At 43.9% G+C, this 20,099-nt stretch overlaps 1 protein-coding gene across 1 annotated transcript; it reads left to right on the top strand.

Annotated features, from left to right (window-relative positions):
- The first annotated feature begins 221 nt into the window (after positions 1-221).
- Positions 222-18,659, top strand: FKBP4 (FKBP prolyl isomerase 4). Its single transcript, XM_082278651.1, has 10 exons — positions 222-538; positions 4,038-4,182; positions 5,387-5,529; positions 9,371-9,491; positions 10,067-10,223; positions 11,268-11,358; positions 11,705-11,788; positions 12,470-12,655; positions 13,199-13,438; positions 16,536-18,659. Exons 1-10 carry the CDS (start codon positions 455-457, stop codon positions 16,632-16,634), a joined length of 1,350 nt encoding a protein of 449 aa, XP_082134777.1. The 5' UTR covers positions 222-454; the 3' UTR covers positions 16,635-18,659.
- Positions 18,660-20,099: the final 1,440 nt, after the last annotated feature.

Below are 20,099 nucleotides of genomic sequence, written 5' to 3'. Positions count from 1 at the left end.
GCTCAGCGCTGTAAAAGCGCGCCCTCCCCTCCTGTCAGAAATAAGCTCTTCTTCCTCTTCCGCCTCCTCTTATTTTCCTTCGTCCCCACCGCCCCGGAGCGTAACGCGGCCAGGCGATTGCCTCACCCCCGCCCCGCCGGCCTCTCCGCCCCCGGGGGCGACGCACACTTTCACCCCGGCCCCTGGCACGGCCGGGCGCTTTGCGGCAGCCCGGCGGCCGCTCTAGAAACTTCTCGGTCCCTCCCTCTCCCCTCCCCTTCCTCCTCCTCGGCGACCAGGGGCCGGCGCTGCGGCGAGAGCAGCAGGGAAGGAGGCGTGCTGCGCCCGCCCCCACCCGCGCTGCCCGGAGCCGGAGGCGCAGCCAGGCGCTATCCCAGCCCCATCCCGGTGCCCACCGCAGCACCGACCCCGCGAAGCGGCCCTTCCCTGCGCAGAGGTGGCAGCGACAGGCGGCATGACGGCGGAGGAGATGAAAGCGGACGGGGCTCCCCTGGAAGGGGTGGACATCACTCCCAAGCAGGATGAGGGCGTCCTCAAGGTACCGAGCGGCTGCTCCCCATCCCCAGCCTCCGCGCTAGCTCGGAGGGGTCCCCGCGCCGGGGGGGAGCGGGGACGGAAAGAGGGGGAACATTCCTCTTAGCGTGCAAGCGGGTGCTCTCCGGGCGCCCTGGCCCCACCGGCCCCATTGTGTGCCCCGCGGGGAAGGGGACGAGGCGGTCCCCGGGCATGCAGGCAGGGCTGGCGCAGCGCGGGCGATTAAACAACAGCAGCGGGGAGCGCGGAGGGCGGGAGCGCGCCCCGGCTGCGCAAGCGCTGCCCGGCCGCCCGGGGGGCTCCCCGCTCCTCCCGCCTGAGGCGAGCCAGAGCCCGGGCTGCCCGCCGGGAGAGCGCGGGGTCGTGGGGGGGCTGCGTAGGGGAAAGGCGCTTCTCGCTGCGTTCGGGCTTTTCCCCGCGGTTTGGGGGGGGGGGGGGAATGGATGCGGGAGGGCGAGGCGAGCCGGGCTCTCGGTCTGGCTCGCAGCGCGGGTTTTGGGGTCCGGGTCCATCCCCGCCCCCCCCAGCACGTGTCCGGGGCTGGGAATTAAAGATGGAGCCCCGGCAGGGCACGTGCGCTCGGTGTCCGTCCCCGCCGTGTCCAGCCGCGCCGTCCCTCAGGCTCCGAGCGCGGGCGGCCCCGGGGGTGCGCGGTCCGGCGGCCGGAGCGGCGTGGCCGCCCCTCGGTGCCGCTTGGCGGGCGGCCCGGCAGGTCCCTGGCGCGGCCGAGGCGGCGCGGCTGCTCTCCTTTGTACTGGGGAGGCAGGCGATAAGGGCAGCAGCAGGATTTATACCGTGAGGGGGAGTTGCGCGAACTTCCTCTGTCAGACGTTGCCTATTTCCATATCTCTAGAAACTTCCGTGGGCTCTGCTAAAAACTTCAGCGATTATTTAGAATCATTATTCAGCCGCAGTAAAAATTCCGTGTTACGGTGTTCAGAAGGAGAAAAGGGAGCCATAGAAAAGGCAAAATTCTGGGTTTAACCTTCGGAGCCTTCTGGTTGTGCATTCTGGGTTCACTACGGAGGCGCTGTCTCCCGTTCAGGAGGGTTATCAGGGAGCAGATTGAAGATGTTGCCTTCTATATTCCTGCTTTCCCGTGTTTCCTGCTAGCATGCTTAGGTGAGAATTTCTGGGCTTTGCACATGTACAGTATCAGGTCAGAATTCTCATGTGCATGGCTGCCCAGATTCCTTGAGCGTGGTAGAAGGCAGTGAGGGTCTGCCTAATTCATGCAGTACCTGCTTTTTGAGGATGGAGAATCAGCAGGTGTTTTTTGAGTTTTTTTTTACTTAGTTTTTTTTAAAGGAGGGGAGTAGAAAATACTAGCAAAAGAACAGAGTTTGTGAAAATCACAAAAATTGAGACTGTGACTTGATAAGCAAAATACTGTAGAGGTCGTGAAGTCCAGCCTTCATGGATTTTATTTTTCTTGAAATTGCTGGAGTCTGAAATGCATTTATTGAAATCAAGGGTCTAGCTCTGAACTAACCTACACCAATTTTGTACTAGTATTGTTGCAGTGATTCCAGGAGTGTGTTTATTTGCTTGTTAGCATTATATCAGAATAGTATCCACAGTTTTTTACCTGATATTGCTGAATGTGCTTGCACAATTCCTAGAGTAAGTATTTAAGTTTAGAAATAAACCATTTGAAATCCTATATGAACTGAAAGATCCTACTTCTCCATCTGAAAAGAAAATGTAAACCTTACAGAAAATAGGATTACCCTATTCAGAAGTGAAACTTCAGTCTCTTCAAAACAGAACAAATGCAAAAGAATAAACGGTATAAATAATGGAAATGAGGTATTTATTACCTAGAATACCTTGGTATGACACCACAAGAATATGGCATTTGCTGAAGTTTAGTAAATTTCCATTAAATGCAGTTAATTTCTCAAAATTACATCAGACTGGCTCCTTTAAAGTGCTAGTTTGTGTCTGCTTTATATGGATATAAATCTAAGTATGGTGTAGGTTAGGTTGCTTACCTGATTCATGTGTTTTTCTCATACTTCTCTGTTTCTTTATCTCTATAAGTGGTTGCTTGAACTTTTGCCTTCTTGGGGAGACATCAGTAGATGAGTTTTGTAATGCTAATAACTGCTGTGGTGCTGGTTGGGGTAAAGGGATGGTGTGCTGTGTGAGGTCAGGCATCCCTTTCCATGCTGAGCATCCTCTCCTTAGGAAACAGCAAGCAGGATTTTTTCTGGGTTTGGTTTGTTTGTTAGTTTTTTCTGGTGTTTTATGCTTTCAGTGAGGTGCTTTCAGCTTGTTAAGAGTCTGACAGAAGCTGTTGATGATGGAGCTTTGGCTTTGGATGGAGGGTACTGGCATTTCAGTTGTATAGTCAGTTGCAGGGATGGTGGGAGGCCAGGTAGGAGATTGACAGTGGTGGGTTGCAGGAAACTGAAATTTGTGAAGGAGACTCCCAAAGGTCTGCGTCCTTCAGTGAAAAACATGATTGATATAGAAACACGACATTTAAAGGAGGGATGCCTTGTAAGTGCCCTTGAAGAGATGTTTATCTTGTATAACAGAATGTTTCCCAGGTCTCCATGATGCAAGCAAATAGGGTCCTGCACTGCTCTCCTTTTGCCTGGCTAAGATAATGCAGAACTTTGGCTCGGAGCTAGGTAGTTTCAACCTGTATTTGGGAAAATTCAAATGTGAACTTCAGAATTCTTGTTATGGGCAAGGCCTTACATCCTTGCCTATGAGATATGTCACTATTATTCTCTATAGAAACTTCAAATGAACACCAGAGAGATTGTCCCATCTTGCTTTCTGAATAGTGTAGGTTTATTTAATACTTGTCTTGCTGGGCAGGCTGGGAAACCCCCTGAGAAGAAAATCAAATCCTTGCAACTGTATGTGAGGCGGGGTGCTGTCCATCCATGTCAGAATTGTGGGGAGACAAAATTATTGCGGTACAATAATTTCCAAGTGTTACTCTCTAGGCTGATAGAACTAACCTGCTTGGGGTGAGACTCTGCTAACCTTCATTAAACTGCCTGGTTTAGTTTGAATGATTCCTGGTTACATATTGGAATCGACTTTGCATGGAAAGTACCACCTCGTTCTCTTGTTTAAGTGCTTTGCCTAGAATATGAAGCTCATGTAGATGATGAGGCAAATACTTGAATAATAAAAAAAAAAAACCTGCCTAACACTTAGCCAGTATAAGTTTCAAGAACATTTAAAATCTTGTGGAGGCAAGGTAAGTGACACGGCTGAGGATGGATGCAGAGATCTGTAAGCTGGTGCCAACTGTTGCCTGTTTAATTCCTGTATCACAGCACAGCCATCTTGAGGTTCTGCATTTGCAGCACTGCTAATCTGCAGAAAGAACAGCCAGTCCATTTCCAGGTGACTGAAGGAAACCTGCAAATCCTTCATCTACTGCAAACGATAACACATAGCATCTAGGTATCTGCAATTTGTGTCCAATGGGCAGACTTTATTTCCGTGATCTTAATGCTGATTGCTGTTTTTCTCAGGTTGTCAAGAGAGAAGGCAGTGGGACAGAGTATCCGATGATAGGTGATAAAGTGACTGTCCATTACACAGGATGGCTTCTCGATGGCACAAAATTTGACTCCAGTCTGGACAGAAGAGACAAATTCTCTTTTGACTTGGGGAAAGGTAATATCTTGTGTTTGGTGTTGATCAGTTTTGGTGATAATTAAGATGGTATTTCCTTGTGTGTGTGGCTCCTTTGCTTTTCAGAGTTGCTGCTTAATCTTGTTTTCAGAGTTTATTCTCTTAGAATGACCCAGTCGGAATGTCTTGGAGATTTTTCTGAATGAGAAAACTGTGTAGCTGCTTGAGAGGCCTGCTGAAGAATTCACAGGCCTCAGACAAAGCACTCCAGGGGAGCAAATCTCCCCTGAAATGTAGAGATAAAGAGTAGTTGAATAGCCAGAATATGCGTTTTGTTGGTTGGGGCTTTTCTGGGGGTACACCTTGGTTCAGGAAAACCTTAATTGTGACTGAATACTGGGACAGGGTGCAAAGAGGCAGCTGTCAGCTGTCTTCTAATGAAACATACTCTCTTTTCCACAAAGTTGTCAAATTAACCCAAATATTAATCTTTGAGCAGTGCATTTCTTCATTACCAAAATCTTTCATTTTTTGAATGCAAAAATCTAAGCATCATTGTTCCAGCAAATCTTATTACTCAATCTTGTATTCTTCCCTGGCAGTTCCTTACCTTCTGCTTTTTAAAAAGTAAATACTACCTCATTTTTTAAAAAGAGGTAAATTAATTGTACTGCAATTTGAGATGATATTAAGTATTAATACAAGACTAATAGAAAGGCCGCTTGGTGAGTGGAAAGGAACAGCAATAGAGAGAGGATTTTGTTACAACTTTTCTTCCCTTTAGAAGGAATACTGCTACTTCCCTCCCCTTTTCTGTTACAAATGTGTGTAACTTTTAGTTACCACTGGTGCTGTTTTTTGCCAGCTGATAAAGCACAGACAGAAAAGGCTGTTTTGGATTGTTTTCAAAACAGGAGCAGGCAATCTCTCACCCTAAGGCCTTCCTCTCGGAAGAGTTTATTATTACTTCCTCACACTTGAAACTGTGCCAAGCACTTCAGCCCGTGTCTCCGTTCTGTTATTCTGCGAAAAGGGTTGTTACATCTAGAATGAAGAAATGTTTGTGCCAAATTTGGGTCCCTGGGAAACTCTAGAACTTGATTAGACTTAAAACTGATTTACATAAATGAGAGTGAGCACAAGGTCTTCAGTATTTCTGCTGCCTTAGCTTTTGTACACCAAAAGTGATGATGCTTAGTTTCAGCTGAGCATGCTTTTCATGTGTGATTGCATTTGGCTTGTACAGGTGAGGTGATCAAAGCATGGGACATTGCTGTGGCCACTATGAAGATTGGTGAAATCTGTCGGATTACGTGTAAGCCAGAATATGCCTATGGCTCAGCTGGGAGCCCCCCAAAGATACCTCCCAATGCTACACTGATTTTTGAGGTAAGTGAGAGATGGTCACTAAAACTGTGCGCTTGAAAAAATGTGTGATGCAATATCCCTTCAAAACAGGATTGTTAGGTTTTTTAAGGAAGATGATATGGTCAGTTTTGGGTAGTGTGGACAAAGTTTTAGTCTGGCTGCTACTGCTCTGTAATGTCTTGGGTTCCCTTCTTTTTGAGTTTCTAAAACACTTGAATGATCTTCAGTATTCAGTTGTAATTTTGCAGTTACGGAGTGATTTGCAGTGGGAAAGCGCAGGTTGGGAGGGCAGACTCTTTCAGTGACAGACTGAAGTAGTTAAGAGAACAAAATCTTTATTCCACTTCATAACACAGAGTAATGATACGTTAAATGTTGTGAAGTTTTCAACAACAGAAAGAGCAATTAATGCCCTCAGCAATAAGTTTTTCATACCTACTTGTGTTTTCTCTACAACATTAATGTAATCTCTTACAAGCTATTTCGGGGAGAAAAGAGGTAATTGCCCCATGTAAACTGCTGGAATACAATGTTTCAACAGCCCTGCAATTAGGAACTCTTTTCTTTAGGGCTGAGTGTTTTAGTCAGCCGTAAAGCACGGCTTTGGATTCAGGTTGCTGGTTCATTACCAAAGCCTCTCTGTGCATCCAGGCTACACTGATCAATCTTGCCACCATAGCTGAAGTCCTGTGCACTCACCTTGTCCCTGTGACAGACTCAGCAGTCTTGAGTTTGGCAGCTGGGTAACCCAGTTTGACAGCTCGCATGGCCAGCTGGTCTCCTGGGGATGAGATGCACGTCTTTGGGAGCATGGAGCCCCAGTTATCCTTGGTGTCTCTCAACCTCACCAGGAGAGGAGAAAATTTGTCTCCTACTGATCTTAAAGTCATTTCTCCCCACATCTTCCCCCTCCTTCCCAAAAGGGGATGGAAATAGCAGCTGTCTCTTGTGTGTTATTTCAGAAGTGAGAATGGTTTCTCGGAATGCTGAGACTTGTGTTTGATTTTTCCGTGGAGGATGACATTAAAGCTTTTTCTGGAGCACACCCTGGCAGTCTCAACAGTGTTTGGAGAGGATATATATTTTTCTTACTGTTGAAACAGTTCAATTTGCCAACAATTGCTTCAAAATAAATTCTACCTGGGAGAAGGCAGACTCTTTTTTTTAAGTGTGATTTATAAAAATTACTTTGCTCTAAAGCACTTAATCAATGGAATGGAATCCTACAGTTAGGGGCATAAGGAAAGTTTTAAAACTGATGATTGCTCTGAAAGTGAATGTTTTTATCTAATATCTGAGGAAGGTAAAAATAGCTCATGGAATAAAGACTGAAAGTCTGTTTAGATTTTGTTGGAAACAATGAGCGTCTGTTAAGAAGGGTAAATTATACATAGAATCATTTAGGTAGGAAAAGACTTTAAGGAACATCGAGTCCAATCATAAATCTGATGCTGCCAAGTCCATCACTAGACCATTAACCCAAGTGCCACATCTACACCTAAATACCTCCAGGAGGATGACTCAACCACTTCCCTGGGCAGCCTCTTCTAATGCTAATATCCATTCTAAACCTCCCCTGGTGCACCTTGAGGCCATTTCTTCTTGTTCTGTGACCTGTTACTTGGAAGAAGGGACTGACCCCGTATGGCTACACCCTCCTTTCAGGGATTTGTGGAAAATGAGATGGTTCTCCCCCAGACCCTCTCTCTCTCCAGGCTAAACACCCCCAGATCCCTCAGCAGCTCCTCATAGGACTTGTGCTTCAGAACCTTCCCCAGCTCTGTTGCCCTTCTCTGGACATGCTCCAGCACCTCAATGTCCTTCCTGGATTGAAAGGCCCAAAACTGAACACAGGATTTGAGGAATGGTGTCACCAGTGCCCAATATGGGGGACAATCACTGCCCTGGTCCTGCTGGCCACACTCTTGCTGGTACAGGCCAGGTGCCAGGCCAGGCCTTCACATAATTGGATGTTCTATTTGCTTTACATTTGGATAGTGTATTTGCATTTCTTTTTTTTTTTTTTTTTTCCATGGGCTTCTAAATAATAGGATTAAAGATATATTATGTGTGGAAGGATTAAAAAAATATTGCTAGCAGGTAGCAGGTCCTCTGAGGGATGACAACTTACTCACTTTGAGTACATCAAAATTAGTACCATTATTTCTGAAAAGTAGTATCATGTAGAGCGGTTCACAAACAGCATTTTCTTACCTAGAAATCTGAAATTACTCATGGCTTAATTACATTGGATCAAACTACACTTGTTGGAGTGCTTGTGTGCTCCTATGCAAGTGACACCAGGTGTAATCAGGGCTGAGCTGATGATTGAAATGCAAGCTGAAAGCTCAAGGCCTTCTACCTTGGCAGCACAGGGGAGAGCATTCTTAAGGGCTTAGCACTACTACAGAGGATGCACGTGGACAGCAGAAAGCAGAGAAGCTTTCATTGTCCTGCAACAAGAGGTAAAACCTGGCATTGGGATAAATAAAAGCAGGAACTGCAAGATGGGATTTGTTCCATCAGGCTACTACTGGGTCCATGCGGTGTAATCCCCCAGGCTATTCACTTCCCGCTGGGCTTTTCTTAAAGCTGCCAGTCTGGCCTCTCCATTTTCTGGGTATGTTTTTAGATAAAAGTAGTGTTTCATTCATGATATCCCCTAATGCCTGCCTAGGCAGTAATGTTGAAGGGAAAAGGGGAGAAAGAAAAGCACCAAAGCTGCCTGTGATGGTTTTGTGCTTCACTGACAAAATAGCCTGGGGCTCACTGGCTGCAATAAGTAAGCAGTGCTGGGTGTGTCCTGATTTGGGGGTGTGGGTCGGAGCTTAGATCCAGAAAATTTTCCGGAGTTTTGTTAGGTTAAATTAGTTCCTGGCTAGTATGACTCTCAAGCAGCTAAAGCCTTTCAAGTTTCCACTTTTTTAGTTTTACCTGGGTTTACTTTTTGTTACTTAACACAATATCGGTAGGGTTCTTCTGCAAGTGCTTATCACCATACCAAAATTTTGTACAAATTGCCTTACAAAAGACCCTCTAAAACTTGCATTAAGAGATTTTCTACCTGTGTCATCACATCAGCATTTCTCTGTGACATGAAATAATGCATGTCCTGTGGTCTGCAAGTTCTTTTTTTTTTTAATATGGTGGTGGTTTTGTTTTTTTCTTCCTCATGATTGCTTTTGTTGAGCAATATAAATAGATAGATTATTACATAGAATAGTATTGTTCAGGCTGGGGAAAAAAAAAGAGGGGAAGGACACACCTGTATGATCATCACTATTCAGGAATGATTTGTTTCAGACTGACTGAAGAGAAAGACCAGAATATTATTTGTTGCCAGGTATCAATTAAAATAAAAAGTGGAAGTACTGGTAGATACTAAATTCCTTTTGCATTCCAGGTATCTTAAGTTCAGCGTCAGCAACCTCCAAAGCATTAGCCCTGAATTTTTTATTTTTTTTTTAAATGAAGTAGTCTAAACAGTGCTGATTATAATGGCTTGCTTTTTTTGTGCTGTTTTCACTATTGTTTTACTCAAACATAGGATATGAATTTTTTTTTTTCTTCACTTCATAGCAGCAACAACAAATATCTTTTGTAACGAGACTGTTTTTCTATGTCATCGTGGTACTCCCACTTGAAACTGATGTACACTTAACTTGGGAGAGCATGTGAAGATTCAGAGATTCAGACTGGATACCTCCTATCTCCTACATTAACACTAGCTCTTAAAAATCCTGAACAATTCATTGCAGCAGCAAGTTTAGATTAAAGTGTCAAAGATCTCTGGAGAGCAAATTCTGTGAGTTACTAAATTGGTGTAATGAGAATAAATGCAAGGCTTTTCTTCCCTCCACAGATAGAACTTTTTGAGTTCAAGGGGGAGGACCTCACTGATGAAGAAGATGGTGGCATCATCCGAAGAATCCGTAAAAAAGGGGAGGGCTACTCCAAGCCCAATGAGGATGCACTTGTAGAGAGTAAGTGTTGTTACACAAATAGGAAATGGGTTTGCCATGTGGGATGGCAGAACCTTTTCACAATCTGCAGCTGCATGTCCTGATCAGGAGAGGAATACGTGGCTTCTCTTTTCTACACCAAGTAACTTAAAAACCTAGAGTAAGCTTTCCTTCTCAAATGTCTAGCAAGGTTTACATTTTCCAGCAGAACTGTGTTTTCTGGTGATACTGTATCTGTTGAAGTGCTTATCTGATCACAAAAGGTGATTGAGTCTCGTAAAGTGTTTCCATGTGCTGAGGAAAAAGAGGCGAAGTCATTCTGGCACTTGTTGTCGGAGTGGAAAAAACAAACACTTAAATGAACAACAGAAAAAGAGAGGTTGTTAAATTTAATAGCAGAAGTTCTGTTTGCTGCCTGTAACCACCATGCCATAGGTAGCTGCTAAAAGAGAAAAGACTGTCTAGAGGGGGGCTTTGGCAGTTCGTATGTGCTGCCTGCCTGTGTAGAAGTCCCTGTGTGCTCCTGGATACCTGCCCACTGCCATACATAGATGCCTTCTGATTTCTCTCTCCCTTGTTCTGGTTTTTGTTACCAGTCCAGTTTGAAGGCCGATATGGAGATCGTGTTTTTGACAAGCGGGAATTGCGGTTTGAGATTGGAGAAGGTGAAAACTTTGATATTCCTCATGGTCTGGAGAAAGCAATTCAAAAAATGGAGAAATCAGAGGAATCTGTGTTCTATCTCAAACCCAGGTATGCTGTTTCTGGTGTTTGATACTGGAAGGGTTTATCCTAATCATCTGGCAAGAAAGAAATATTTTGTCATAATGCCTTTCAGCTTCTTTCAGTGCTGTGGTAAAAACTTGGATCAGCCCCAAAAAACTGACATACGAGAAGTATCGAGCTAAGATTGCTTGGCCACTTCATAATGTAGCAGTAGCACTCCAGAAAAAAATTACTTAAGTCTCTGTAACATTGACCTCTGAATATTTTTTAAAAATGTTGTTGCTCTCTGACTTAGATTTTTGAGATCCCTCTTCATGACTGCTTACTGTAAAATAGTGCATTTGTAGACTTGGATATAGGCAGAATTTTCTCTTTACAGTGAGAACACATCTGAAACAAGTGGAGTTGCGCAGATTGTTTTCATCAAACTTTAATTTATTTCAGTTTTTATTGAGTTTTTTTTTAAACTGAGCCTGGTGGCAGCAGAAAAGCAAAGCAATTTGATCTAGATGGTTTTCCTGCTAATATGCAGCTTCTTACTGGAGTTGCACTGCAGTACCTTTCTGCAGGCATTTCCTGTTCATCAGCTGATTAACAGTGTGTTAAGTGTGCAGCTGCTCACTTTAATCTTAGTATTTATTGTCTTTGCTTTTCTAAGAATAGAACTAAAATACAGGTGCTCGGAAGGCAACAGTTTCAGACCATGACTATAAAACATGATAGGTATAACTTGGAAGATGGTTGTTTTGGTTTGGCTTTTTTTTCTTGATGGAGGGATTACTTGCTTTTCTTTCAAGTAAACCAAAGAAATAATAAAATAATAGGAACTGCTAAGAGACTAATGAAGTCAACACTAGGTTTCTCTTACTTTCTTCTACCTTCTACTTGCTAATTTTAGAATTGTACCTAGAATATTTCAAGTCATTGTCTTGTAGTAATAATTTATGCACATCCCAAATTTGCATGGGGTTTTTGTCTCTGTCTTCCTATATAGCAAATATAGCTGGATGGATAGTTTTGAACTCTATTCTTTATAATGTTTGTTTCTCCCTCCCCATTCCCATTTTACAGCTATGGTTTTGGAAGTGCTGGGAATGAGAAGTTTAAGATCCCTCCAGATGCAGAGCTGCAGTATGAAGTGAAGCTCAAAAGCTTTGAAAAGGTGGGGACAAGAGATGAAATCCCAAAGAGATCCGGGGGTGGGGGAAGTAGTGGGAGTGCAGTTTAAATGATGACAATGGAATCCTTGAACGGTGATGTGAAACAGGGAGGCCACTGTTGCCAGAGGTGTTGGTGACATGCTGGGAGCTCTTGGCTGAAATGGTCCTTATTCTTCCTGTATCCCTGTCTGTTGCCATCTCTCGTGCTCTAGGCTGGTTTCCAGTAGCAGTGCAAAGCTCTGCTTTGCCAAGCTTACCTCTATCACACTGTTAGTGGGAAATAACATAGCCACTTGGTTTCCTTAGAAGTTGTATTGAAATTGACTTGAACTGTTCCTATTTGGGTAGGCTAAGGAGTCTTGGGAAATGAACACAGATGAGAAGTTGGAACAGAGCTGCATTGTGAAGGAGAGAGGCACTCAGTACTTCAAGGTAAGTTATAGTCCCCAAGTAATAGCAGCATTTCTTAGTCCATGTCATGAGTTGATAATGATGATTACAGCTTCTGTCATTTCTGAGCGGTGGTCATGGTATTCTGTGAGATTTTATGGGGGGAACTGGAGGGGAATGTGTCTTAAAAAGAAGAAGAAACTCAGGTGTATTATCCGAAGAACTAACTCTGCAGGGAGCTCTCTGTTAGAGCTGTCTGCTGTATCTACAGATAACACTGGGGGGTGTACAGTATTTCAGTTCCTGCTGTGGGACAGTGCTGTGAATGAACAACGATCATTTGGGTAGAGATGTGTGGAGAAGCTGTTTAAAGCAAATTAATCAGCTAAAGGAAGGGTTTCCTATTACCTTTGTATTGCATTTTGAAAATGCCCCATCTTCCCTTATTTTTGCATCAGAAGTTGAATATAACGTAGGAGTTCAGTGAAGCATCAATGCTGGCATATACCCCTAGTTCTAGTGGGGAACCAGTTAAGCATTCCTAAAGATTTGCCGATCCTGTGCAGGAATGGCTCTCAGAAATAGGATATTTTTGATGATAGAAATTACTTTTTGATCAAATGGGTTTTTTTAGATCTGTTGCTCAAAGTAGGCGAAAGGGACAAGAGGGAGATAACAGGTACTGTGATGAGCTGTGTGATAATTGAACTGCCTTGTTTGCAGGAGGGGAAGTACAAGCGGGCAGCATTACAGTACAAGAAGATTGTGTCATGGCTGGAGCATGAGTCCGGACTCTCTGAGGAGGAGGAATCAAAAGCCAAAAGCTTGAGGCTCGCTGCCCACCTTAATCTAGCTATGTGCCATCTCAAGCTAAAGGAATACTCCCAGGCTTTGGAGAACTGCAACAAGGTAGTAGGAGTTTGTTTATTCTTAAGCTGCACAAGCAGTCTGACAGTTTATCTCTTGCTTTAAAAATTTTAGGGACAACAGGCCGTGTGGTGTTTGGTCTTTGTTACCAACTGGCATTTGGGTAGTACAGAATTTTTAGTACGCTAAAAATATCCAACAGATTATTTTCATAATTAGTGCCCTTTGAACATCTTTTACTAACTTGCTGCTACATTGAGAATATTCAAGTATTTAGAAATTAGAAACACTTGAGATGTGGTGAAAGTAGTCATGTTGGCAGAGGTCTTTCAAAGAGCAGGATTAGTGCCTGACTAAATCTCAGACTTGCTGGTTCTCTTGTCAAATAGCCTACTATATTAATTTCTCTTTGTACTTATCTCTACTGCATTCCACTCACTTTATTAGTAAGCCTTGACAAGACTCATAGGTCTACATCAGAAGGTGTAGTTCCTAGCAGTCTCTGGTGTTCTGACTGCATATCATTTTTATAAAAGAAAAGTAATTACTGACTGTGGTTTGGCTTTGGGGTTTTTTTGAATGCAGGCACTCGAATTGGATAGCAACAATGAAAAAGGCCTCTTCCGGCGTGGAGAAGCACACTTGGCTGTCAATGACTTTGAGCTGGCCCGAGCAGATTTCCAGAAAGTGATACAACTTTATCCAAGTAACAAAGCTGCCAAAGTGCAACTGGTGACTTGTCAGCAAAAAATACGTGAGCAGCATGAGAAGGAGAAAAAGATGTACGCCAACATGTTTCAAAGGCTTGCAGACAAAGACCTAAAGGTAAGAAACACTACTCCAGAGATTACAGGAGGTGGTGTCGTGTTAGACAAGGAACAGTGGTTTAGGTACTCAGCTTACTTAGTACCAATAATTATAGCTGGAGAACACTCGAGTAGACTGCTTTGGGGAGCAGGGATGGAACTCAAAATGCCAACAGTCAAAATTCTTAGGCCATCCTGTTTGAACAGGAAAACCAGCAGTACCAACCATTGCACAGAAAGCTTTTACCTATTTCAACTGAATTTGCAGCAGAGCAGTGTTAATCAGAAAGCAGTTGCAGTGATGAGATGCAAACATAATAATGTTCCAGAACTGAAAAAAGCACCTATTCTTCTAGAACCTGTTGTGAAGAACCGGCTGTTCTGGTGCCTGGGGGGCCCATCTAGTGAGAACTTGTGTCTGTCATACAGAGGATGCTCAGCACCATCTTGCTTCCCATGGAGACATTAAGATGTGATTGATGGCCTCCGTTTCAGATGCCACAGATTTATTATGAAGTGTCATTATTCTGCTGTGTGTGGATGGTTTTGCTAATAAGCTTTCACTAGCATTTTAGTAAATACTAGTTCAGTTAATAATGGCAATATGTGAATACAGGTTATAACAGGATTGTATCGGCTAGCAAGAAACATTCCAGGTTACTGGTGAGAATCACATATCCTAAGAAAACCTTCTCTTTTCCTTAAATCTGATGGTCTAGAAGGACAAGATAGACCTGTACCTTCTCAGATAAATATAGGATTTATATCAGCCTCAAATTTCCTCTGTAACGCTGGGGAGTACAGAACCTTGTATCTTGTGAGGTTATTTTCACCTTTCCAGAATATGCATGGAGAATATAAAAAATTGTTGGATATTGGTACATTAATCTCCTTTGGTTAACTATGTCATTGAGCCTTTCCAGAGGCACAGTGTCCTCAGAGTGTATCCTGACAGTTCAGCCATTTCAGACTGTCAGCTGACAATTTCCTACATGAAATACTTTACTCTGTCTCTTATTTTTTTGGCTAAAGCAGCCTGATGTCAACAGTCTTTGAGTACTGGACCTTGAAAGAAAGTATTCTCTCCTTCTAGACATGGTGATGTAAAGCCATGCAGTACCTTAATTTTAGTAGGCTTTAATAAAAAATCTCAGAAAGATAAAGATACAGCAACTAAACTAGAATTATTTCACTGTTAGGCATCTTCACTTTAGAAAAGGCAAGATTTAATTGCCAGCTGTCAGGCTCTGTTGTGAAGGTTCCTTTTGGCTAGCACAGCTGCTGGGAATCCAGCTTCCTCCACTAGGTGTGGGACACAGCAAGATTTGTGGAGAGAGGAAGAGTGGATTGCTGAAAAAAGCTATACCCACTAAAAGTAAAGCTTTCATGCTTTCTTCAGTTCCTAAGACAAATAAGTGGTAGAGTAATATTCTCAGCAAAAGGCAGACTCGTAGTCTTTGCACTGCAGACTGTTTGGGAATCAGTTTAAAGTTGTAGAATTCTTTGGGTTGGACTCCAACCAAATGTAAATGAAAGGTTATTGTTTGGCATCTAGCACTGGATTCAATGTGTGGCCTCACCATTGCCAAGTACAGGAGGACAACCCCTGCCCTGGTCCTGCTGGACATGCTATTGCTGATACAGGCCTGAATGCCACTGGTCTGGCAAATGGTTCCCAACAAGTTAGATGATCTTGGGAATGTGCAATGTGTTGGTTTTTTTTTCTCTGAGCCATCTGGCCTACTTTAAAAGGATATGATTTTACATGAAATGGGATTGATGGAACTATTAACTGTAAAGGATGCTTACTCCCTGGGCCAGTCTTGAGGTAGTTTTTTTGCAAGAAAAACTTGTTTTCCTCTTACTGCATTTATAATGTTGCTTTACTCTAGCTCCAGCAGTGTTTGTTAGTGGTGGTGTAGTAGATGTTCAAAGTTCTGGAGAAGAGAGTTTGCTTACTAAACGTCTTCTGATTGCTAGGAAGGTAGCTTGGACCAGTTCTGATATTCCTGACACCATCTGTTAAACTCAACAGGCACTCTTGCATCAGTAGTTCATTTCATTAATTTGAAAGTTCACATAAGTGAAGTGTGAATTTTTGAGGGTCAGGGTCACCTTATCCTAAGCCCAGGATTGCTAGCTAACAGATTTTCTGTGGCGAGAAGACTTAGCTCTTGTGTGCTTTACAGAATGCTTCTAAGGATGAAAAACTGACCTTTGATGCATTAATATTCTTTTAAGTGTAGTTTTGTGGTGCAGCCAAGTTGGCATAAGATTTTTAAGGATTCTGCCGCTCCTATTCCCCTTTCCCAGCATTGCATGCTTAAGACTTTGCTTGCTTTTTGTCTGGTTCTCATCTAAGATCATCATAGAACAGATGATTCAAGATGCTGGGCTGACAGGTGGAATAGCGATTTCATTGCACTAGGTTTTGAGATGAGCAAGCCAAGACATTTTTACCTTCCTTTACTGTGTTTGAAAATTATTCCAAGGCCAGGATGTGCTGGTTGTGTCCTATTGTAAAAGCTGACCTTGGACCTCTGCCTTCCACACCTTTTTATGAGGAAGATGCCCAAAGAAGAGGGCTTTAGAGCAGCCACATTGCCTGATCATATTTTCTTCCAGCTAAGCTCTTGCACAGGATGTCCAAATCACTGTTGTTGAGTTGAAGTGTCTCTTCACAAAACTAGTTGTCCAACAAAGATATTTCTTCTTACGCTGAGTGCAAGAGTGCCTCGTACAAGTTGGGTTGGGGTAGGCCATGGGAATGGCTGGAAATGAATCACACTGATACTGAAGCAGGGCAAAAGCAGTTCTTGCAGAAGTTTTCTGAATAAATTTCAGTTAAAAGACTTCTGAGAAATGGTTGCGTGGCAAGTTTGTGCAGGTCTCATTAAGAACCACAACCATCTCATACCAGTATTATATTTTGGCCTCCTCACTGCTTCTGGTTACTTAGATGCGTGAAAATTTTTGGTTTCTCTTGGCTGAAGATCCTAATATCTTAATTCAGTCTTGCAGCGTAGAGAAGCTTTGCAAGTGATAAGAATCAAACAATGTTTGTGCTAGCAGTTTTGTATAACAAATTAATGTATTTTCTTTGTCTCTCTATTTAGTCATCTGCTACTCTTCAGACAAGCCACACTGAAGATGCAGAAATGAAAGATGCGCAGAATGGAGTTGAAGATAAATCAGAAGTTGAAGCAGAAGCATAAAAACAAACCCTATTCCATTAGTTTTGTAAATGAAAGAATTTCCAGTGAATTAGACCTTTATTTTTCTACCTGGTTGGATTGTGGCTTCAAGGGAGCAGAGGCTGAAGCCACCACGCCACAGTCAGTTACAGCTTTATGTGGCTGTTCAAGAAGCTGAGTGGCAGCATAAATCTGGTTTAATCCTAATGACTTTTATTTATTCATTCAGCCTCTGTTACTGTTTGGGTTCTGTCTGGATTTACTCTGCTTGGTTTATTTGCATTTTCATAGAATCATAGAATGGCTTGAGTTGGAAGGGACCTCAAAGATCTAGTTCCAACCCCCCTGCCATGGACAGGGACACCCTTCACTAGACCAGGTTGCTCAGAGTTCCATCTGGCCTGGCCTTGGACACTTCCAGGGATGGGGCAGCCACAGCTTCTCTGGGCAGCCTGTTCCAGTGCCGGGACACCCTTCACTAGACCACGTTGCTCCGAGTTCCATCCAGCTTGGCCTTGGACACTTCTAGGGATGGAGCATCTACATCTTCTCTGGGCAGCCTGTTCCAGTGCCTCACCACCCTCACAGTAAAGAATTTCTTCCTAATATCTAATCTTAACCTGCCCTCTTTCAGTTTGAAGCCATTCCCCCTTGTGCTGTCACTACTTGCCCTTGTAAATAGTATCTCTCCATGTTTCTTGTAGGCTCCCTTCAGGTACTGGAAGGCCACTGGTCACTCTGAAGCCTTCTTTTTTCCAAGCTGAACAATCCCTGTTCTCTCAGCCTTTTCTCATAAGGAGAGGTGCTTCATCCCTCTAATCATCTTGGTGGGCCTCCTCTGGACTTGCTGCAACAGGTCAATGTCCTTCTTGTGCTGGGGACCCCAGAGCTGGGTGCAGTGTTCCAGGTGGCGTCTCACAATAGCAGAGTAGAGAATCAAAATCCCATACCTCCCCACTGCCCACGCTGCTTTTGATGCAGCCCAGGTTACAATTGGCCTTCTGGGCTGTGAGTGCACATTGCCAGCTCATGTCCAGCCTCTCCTCCAACAGCACCCCCAAATCCTTCTTGGCAGGGCTGCTCTGGATCTGTTCCTCTCCCAGCCTTTATTGATAACCAGGGGTTGTCCCAACCCAGGTGCAGCACCTTGTACTTGGCCTTATTAAAGCCTCATGAGTTTCACATGGGCCCACTTCTCAAGTTTGTCCAGGTCCCTCTGGCTGGCATCCTGTCCCTCAGGTGTGTCAGCTGCACCACTCAGCTTAGTGTCATCTGCTTTGCTGAGGGTGCACCCATCCATGTCATTAATGAAGATGATAGTAACCCTGGTCCCAGTATGGACCCCTGAGGGACACCACTTGTCACTGGTGTCCATCAGGACTCTGAGCTGTTGACCATTACCCTGTAGATGTGACCATCCAACCAATTTCTTATCCATCAAACAGTCCACCCACTGAATCCCTCTCTCTCCAATTTAGAGAGGAGGATGTGAGGAGCTGTGTCTAAGACAGAAATTTTCAGAAATGCAGGTAAATGACACCTGTAGCCCTTCCCTTGTCCGCTGGTGGAGTCACTCCATCACTGAAGGCCGCTAGGCTGGTCAGACAGGATTTGCCCTTGGTGAAGCCATGCTGGCTGTCCCCAGTCACCTCCCTGTCCTCCATGTGCCTTAGCATAGCATCCAGGATCTTCCCTGGCACAGAGCTGAGGCTGACAGGTTGGTAGTTCCCATTCTGTCATCGGTGTTTGTTTCTTTCTGGTTCCAGCTTACTTTAATCCCAGGTTCTGCTTTCTAAATTTATTTCCTTGATTTCCTTCAAGTAATCAGCTTTTTCCAGGAGTCCTCACATGAGACTTGAGAACAAATTGGTGCTCCCAGTTCTTCTGCCCTGGGATTGCTCTCTTTCCCCCCTGTTCAGTAGGGAGTCCCTTCCATTAAGTATTGTAACCTTTCTTGTATGCCTCCTCTTTGCAAATTGCTGAAGGTGAAGACTGGGAAGTCACAGCTTAAGTAATAAAGCTCCAATTAAACTCAAGAAAACAGAACTTTTCGTGGGTTTTTATTGGAATTTGCATGGAATTGAGATAATTTACTGTCCTTTGGTCATTCAGTGTTTTCTTGTCCACATAGCCACAGTGTCCTGATTATTTTTCTATGTTGTTTGTTACCATAGAAAATTCCCACAATATTTGATATAGTATTTACCCATATATTTGTAAAAGGGAAAAAACATGTTGCTGGAAACTGCAAAAAGCAAGTCTGTAACCTATACATAGGGCTTATTATATGTTCATATCGCAACCTTCCTCTTCACCCACCACATTGTAAAACTGGACCGGGGAAAAAAACCCAATATACCTGAAAGTGACTGGCTTTGAAGAGAAAGTAAGTGGTAATGGCTTACATATTGCAAATACTTCTAATGAACTACAGACTCCTGAGTGATTCTAATATCTGCTTACCCAGATCTCACAAGAAAGCTATTACTCAGTATTCTGCTTCTTTCTGCAGTTTGTGTGTCTTGTTTGGGGGTGGGTGTGCTTTTGAATTTTGTGGGGGCTTTTGGTTGGGGTGGGCTTTTTTGTTTGTCTGAAGGCATGGAACATAGTATTCAAACTCAACTGTTGTTTATCCTATCATGTGGTGTTAAATTCAGCATTGCCAGTGTCCTGTTCTGAGACAGGGGCAGAAGGGGCATCGTTTTGCCTGCTCTCCAGAAGGAAAGTAGAAAATCTGTTCCTCTCAGATCAAAATAAATGGACTTTTTTATGGTGAAAAAGATGTCTTTGCATGGCATGCCATGGGCTGGAATTGTGTGTATATTGCAGAGAGTATCCCTGTTTTAACATGTAATACAACGTGAATTCCTGATCTCCTTTGCTGAAACAGAAGTACTGTGTAAGCACTTACTCGTGGGGTTCTTCTAGGCTGGGGGAGTGCCAGTACCTGTCCTGCAGCAGTGCCAGCCCAGCTTGGGCCCTGGAGCTGTCACCAAAGTGGTGTGAGGGCTGTTTGGAGTGCTGCCCTGCCCCTGAGCCCCAGATATCAAATTCACCACCTGCTGCTAGGTTGCAGCTTGGTTAGAAGGCTGGGAGCTGCAGCACTCTGCACAGGGTAGCAGTGCTCGGAACCTCACAGAGTGGGGGGGGGATAGGAGAGAGGCAGGATGAAGGGCTTAGGGAGGTCACTTCTTTCAAGGAAACGCTGATTTCATTTGCTTAATAAAGCCTTAGGGGGTGCCAGGTAATGAAGGTGATATTCATGAGCTCTGACTAATAACAGCCCCATGGATGTGAAAAGCTTGTACCAAAGCACTACCTCTCTCAGTGTTGTTGGGAAACAACACTGCGTGAATGTCAATTGGAGTTACAAGCAGGGATCTATAGACCTAGAAAAACATTTAAGGAGGGGGGCAAGAATGCCAAGCCAGAGTACTTTTTCTTCAACAAGTAAATACCTTGATTTGTTGCTAATTATTACTGGAA

The sequence above is a fragment of the Coloeus monedula genome (genome assembly GCF_965178545.1).
Source record: "Coloeus monedula genome assembly, chromosome: 3".
In the NCBI taxonomy this organism is placed as follows: domain Eukaryota; kingdom Metazoa; phylum Chordata; class Aves; order Passeriformes; family Corvidae; genus Coloeus; species Coloeus monedula.
Note: the sequence above shows the minus strand (reverse complement) of the source record. Positions and strands in the feature narration are given on the sequence as shown.

What these genes read in the sequence shown, in the direction of transcription:
- FKBP4 (XM_082278651.1), top strand. Translation starts at nt 455, where the DNA reads ATGACGGCGGAGGAGATGAAAGCGGACGGGGCTCCCCTGGAAGGGGTG. An exon ending in ATGCTACACTGATTTTTGAG is followed by an intron (nt 5,530 to 9,370) that starts GTAAGTGAGAGA and finishes TTCCCTCCACAG; the next exon opens with ATAGAACTTTTTGAGTTCAA. An exon ending in TTGCAGACAAAGACCTAAAG is followed by an intron (nt 13,439 to 16,535) that starts GTAAGAAACACT and finishes CTCTCTATTTAG; the next exon opens with TCATCTGCTACTCTTCAGAC.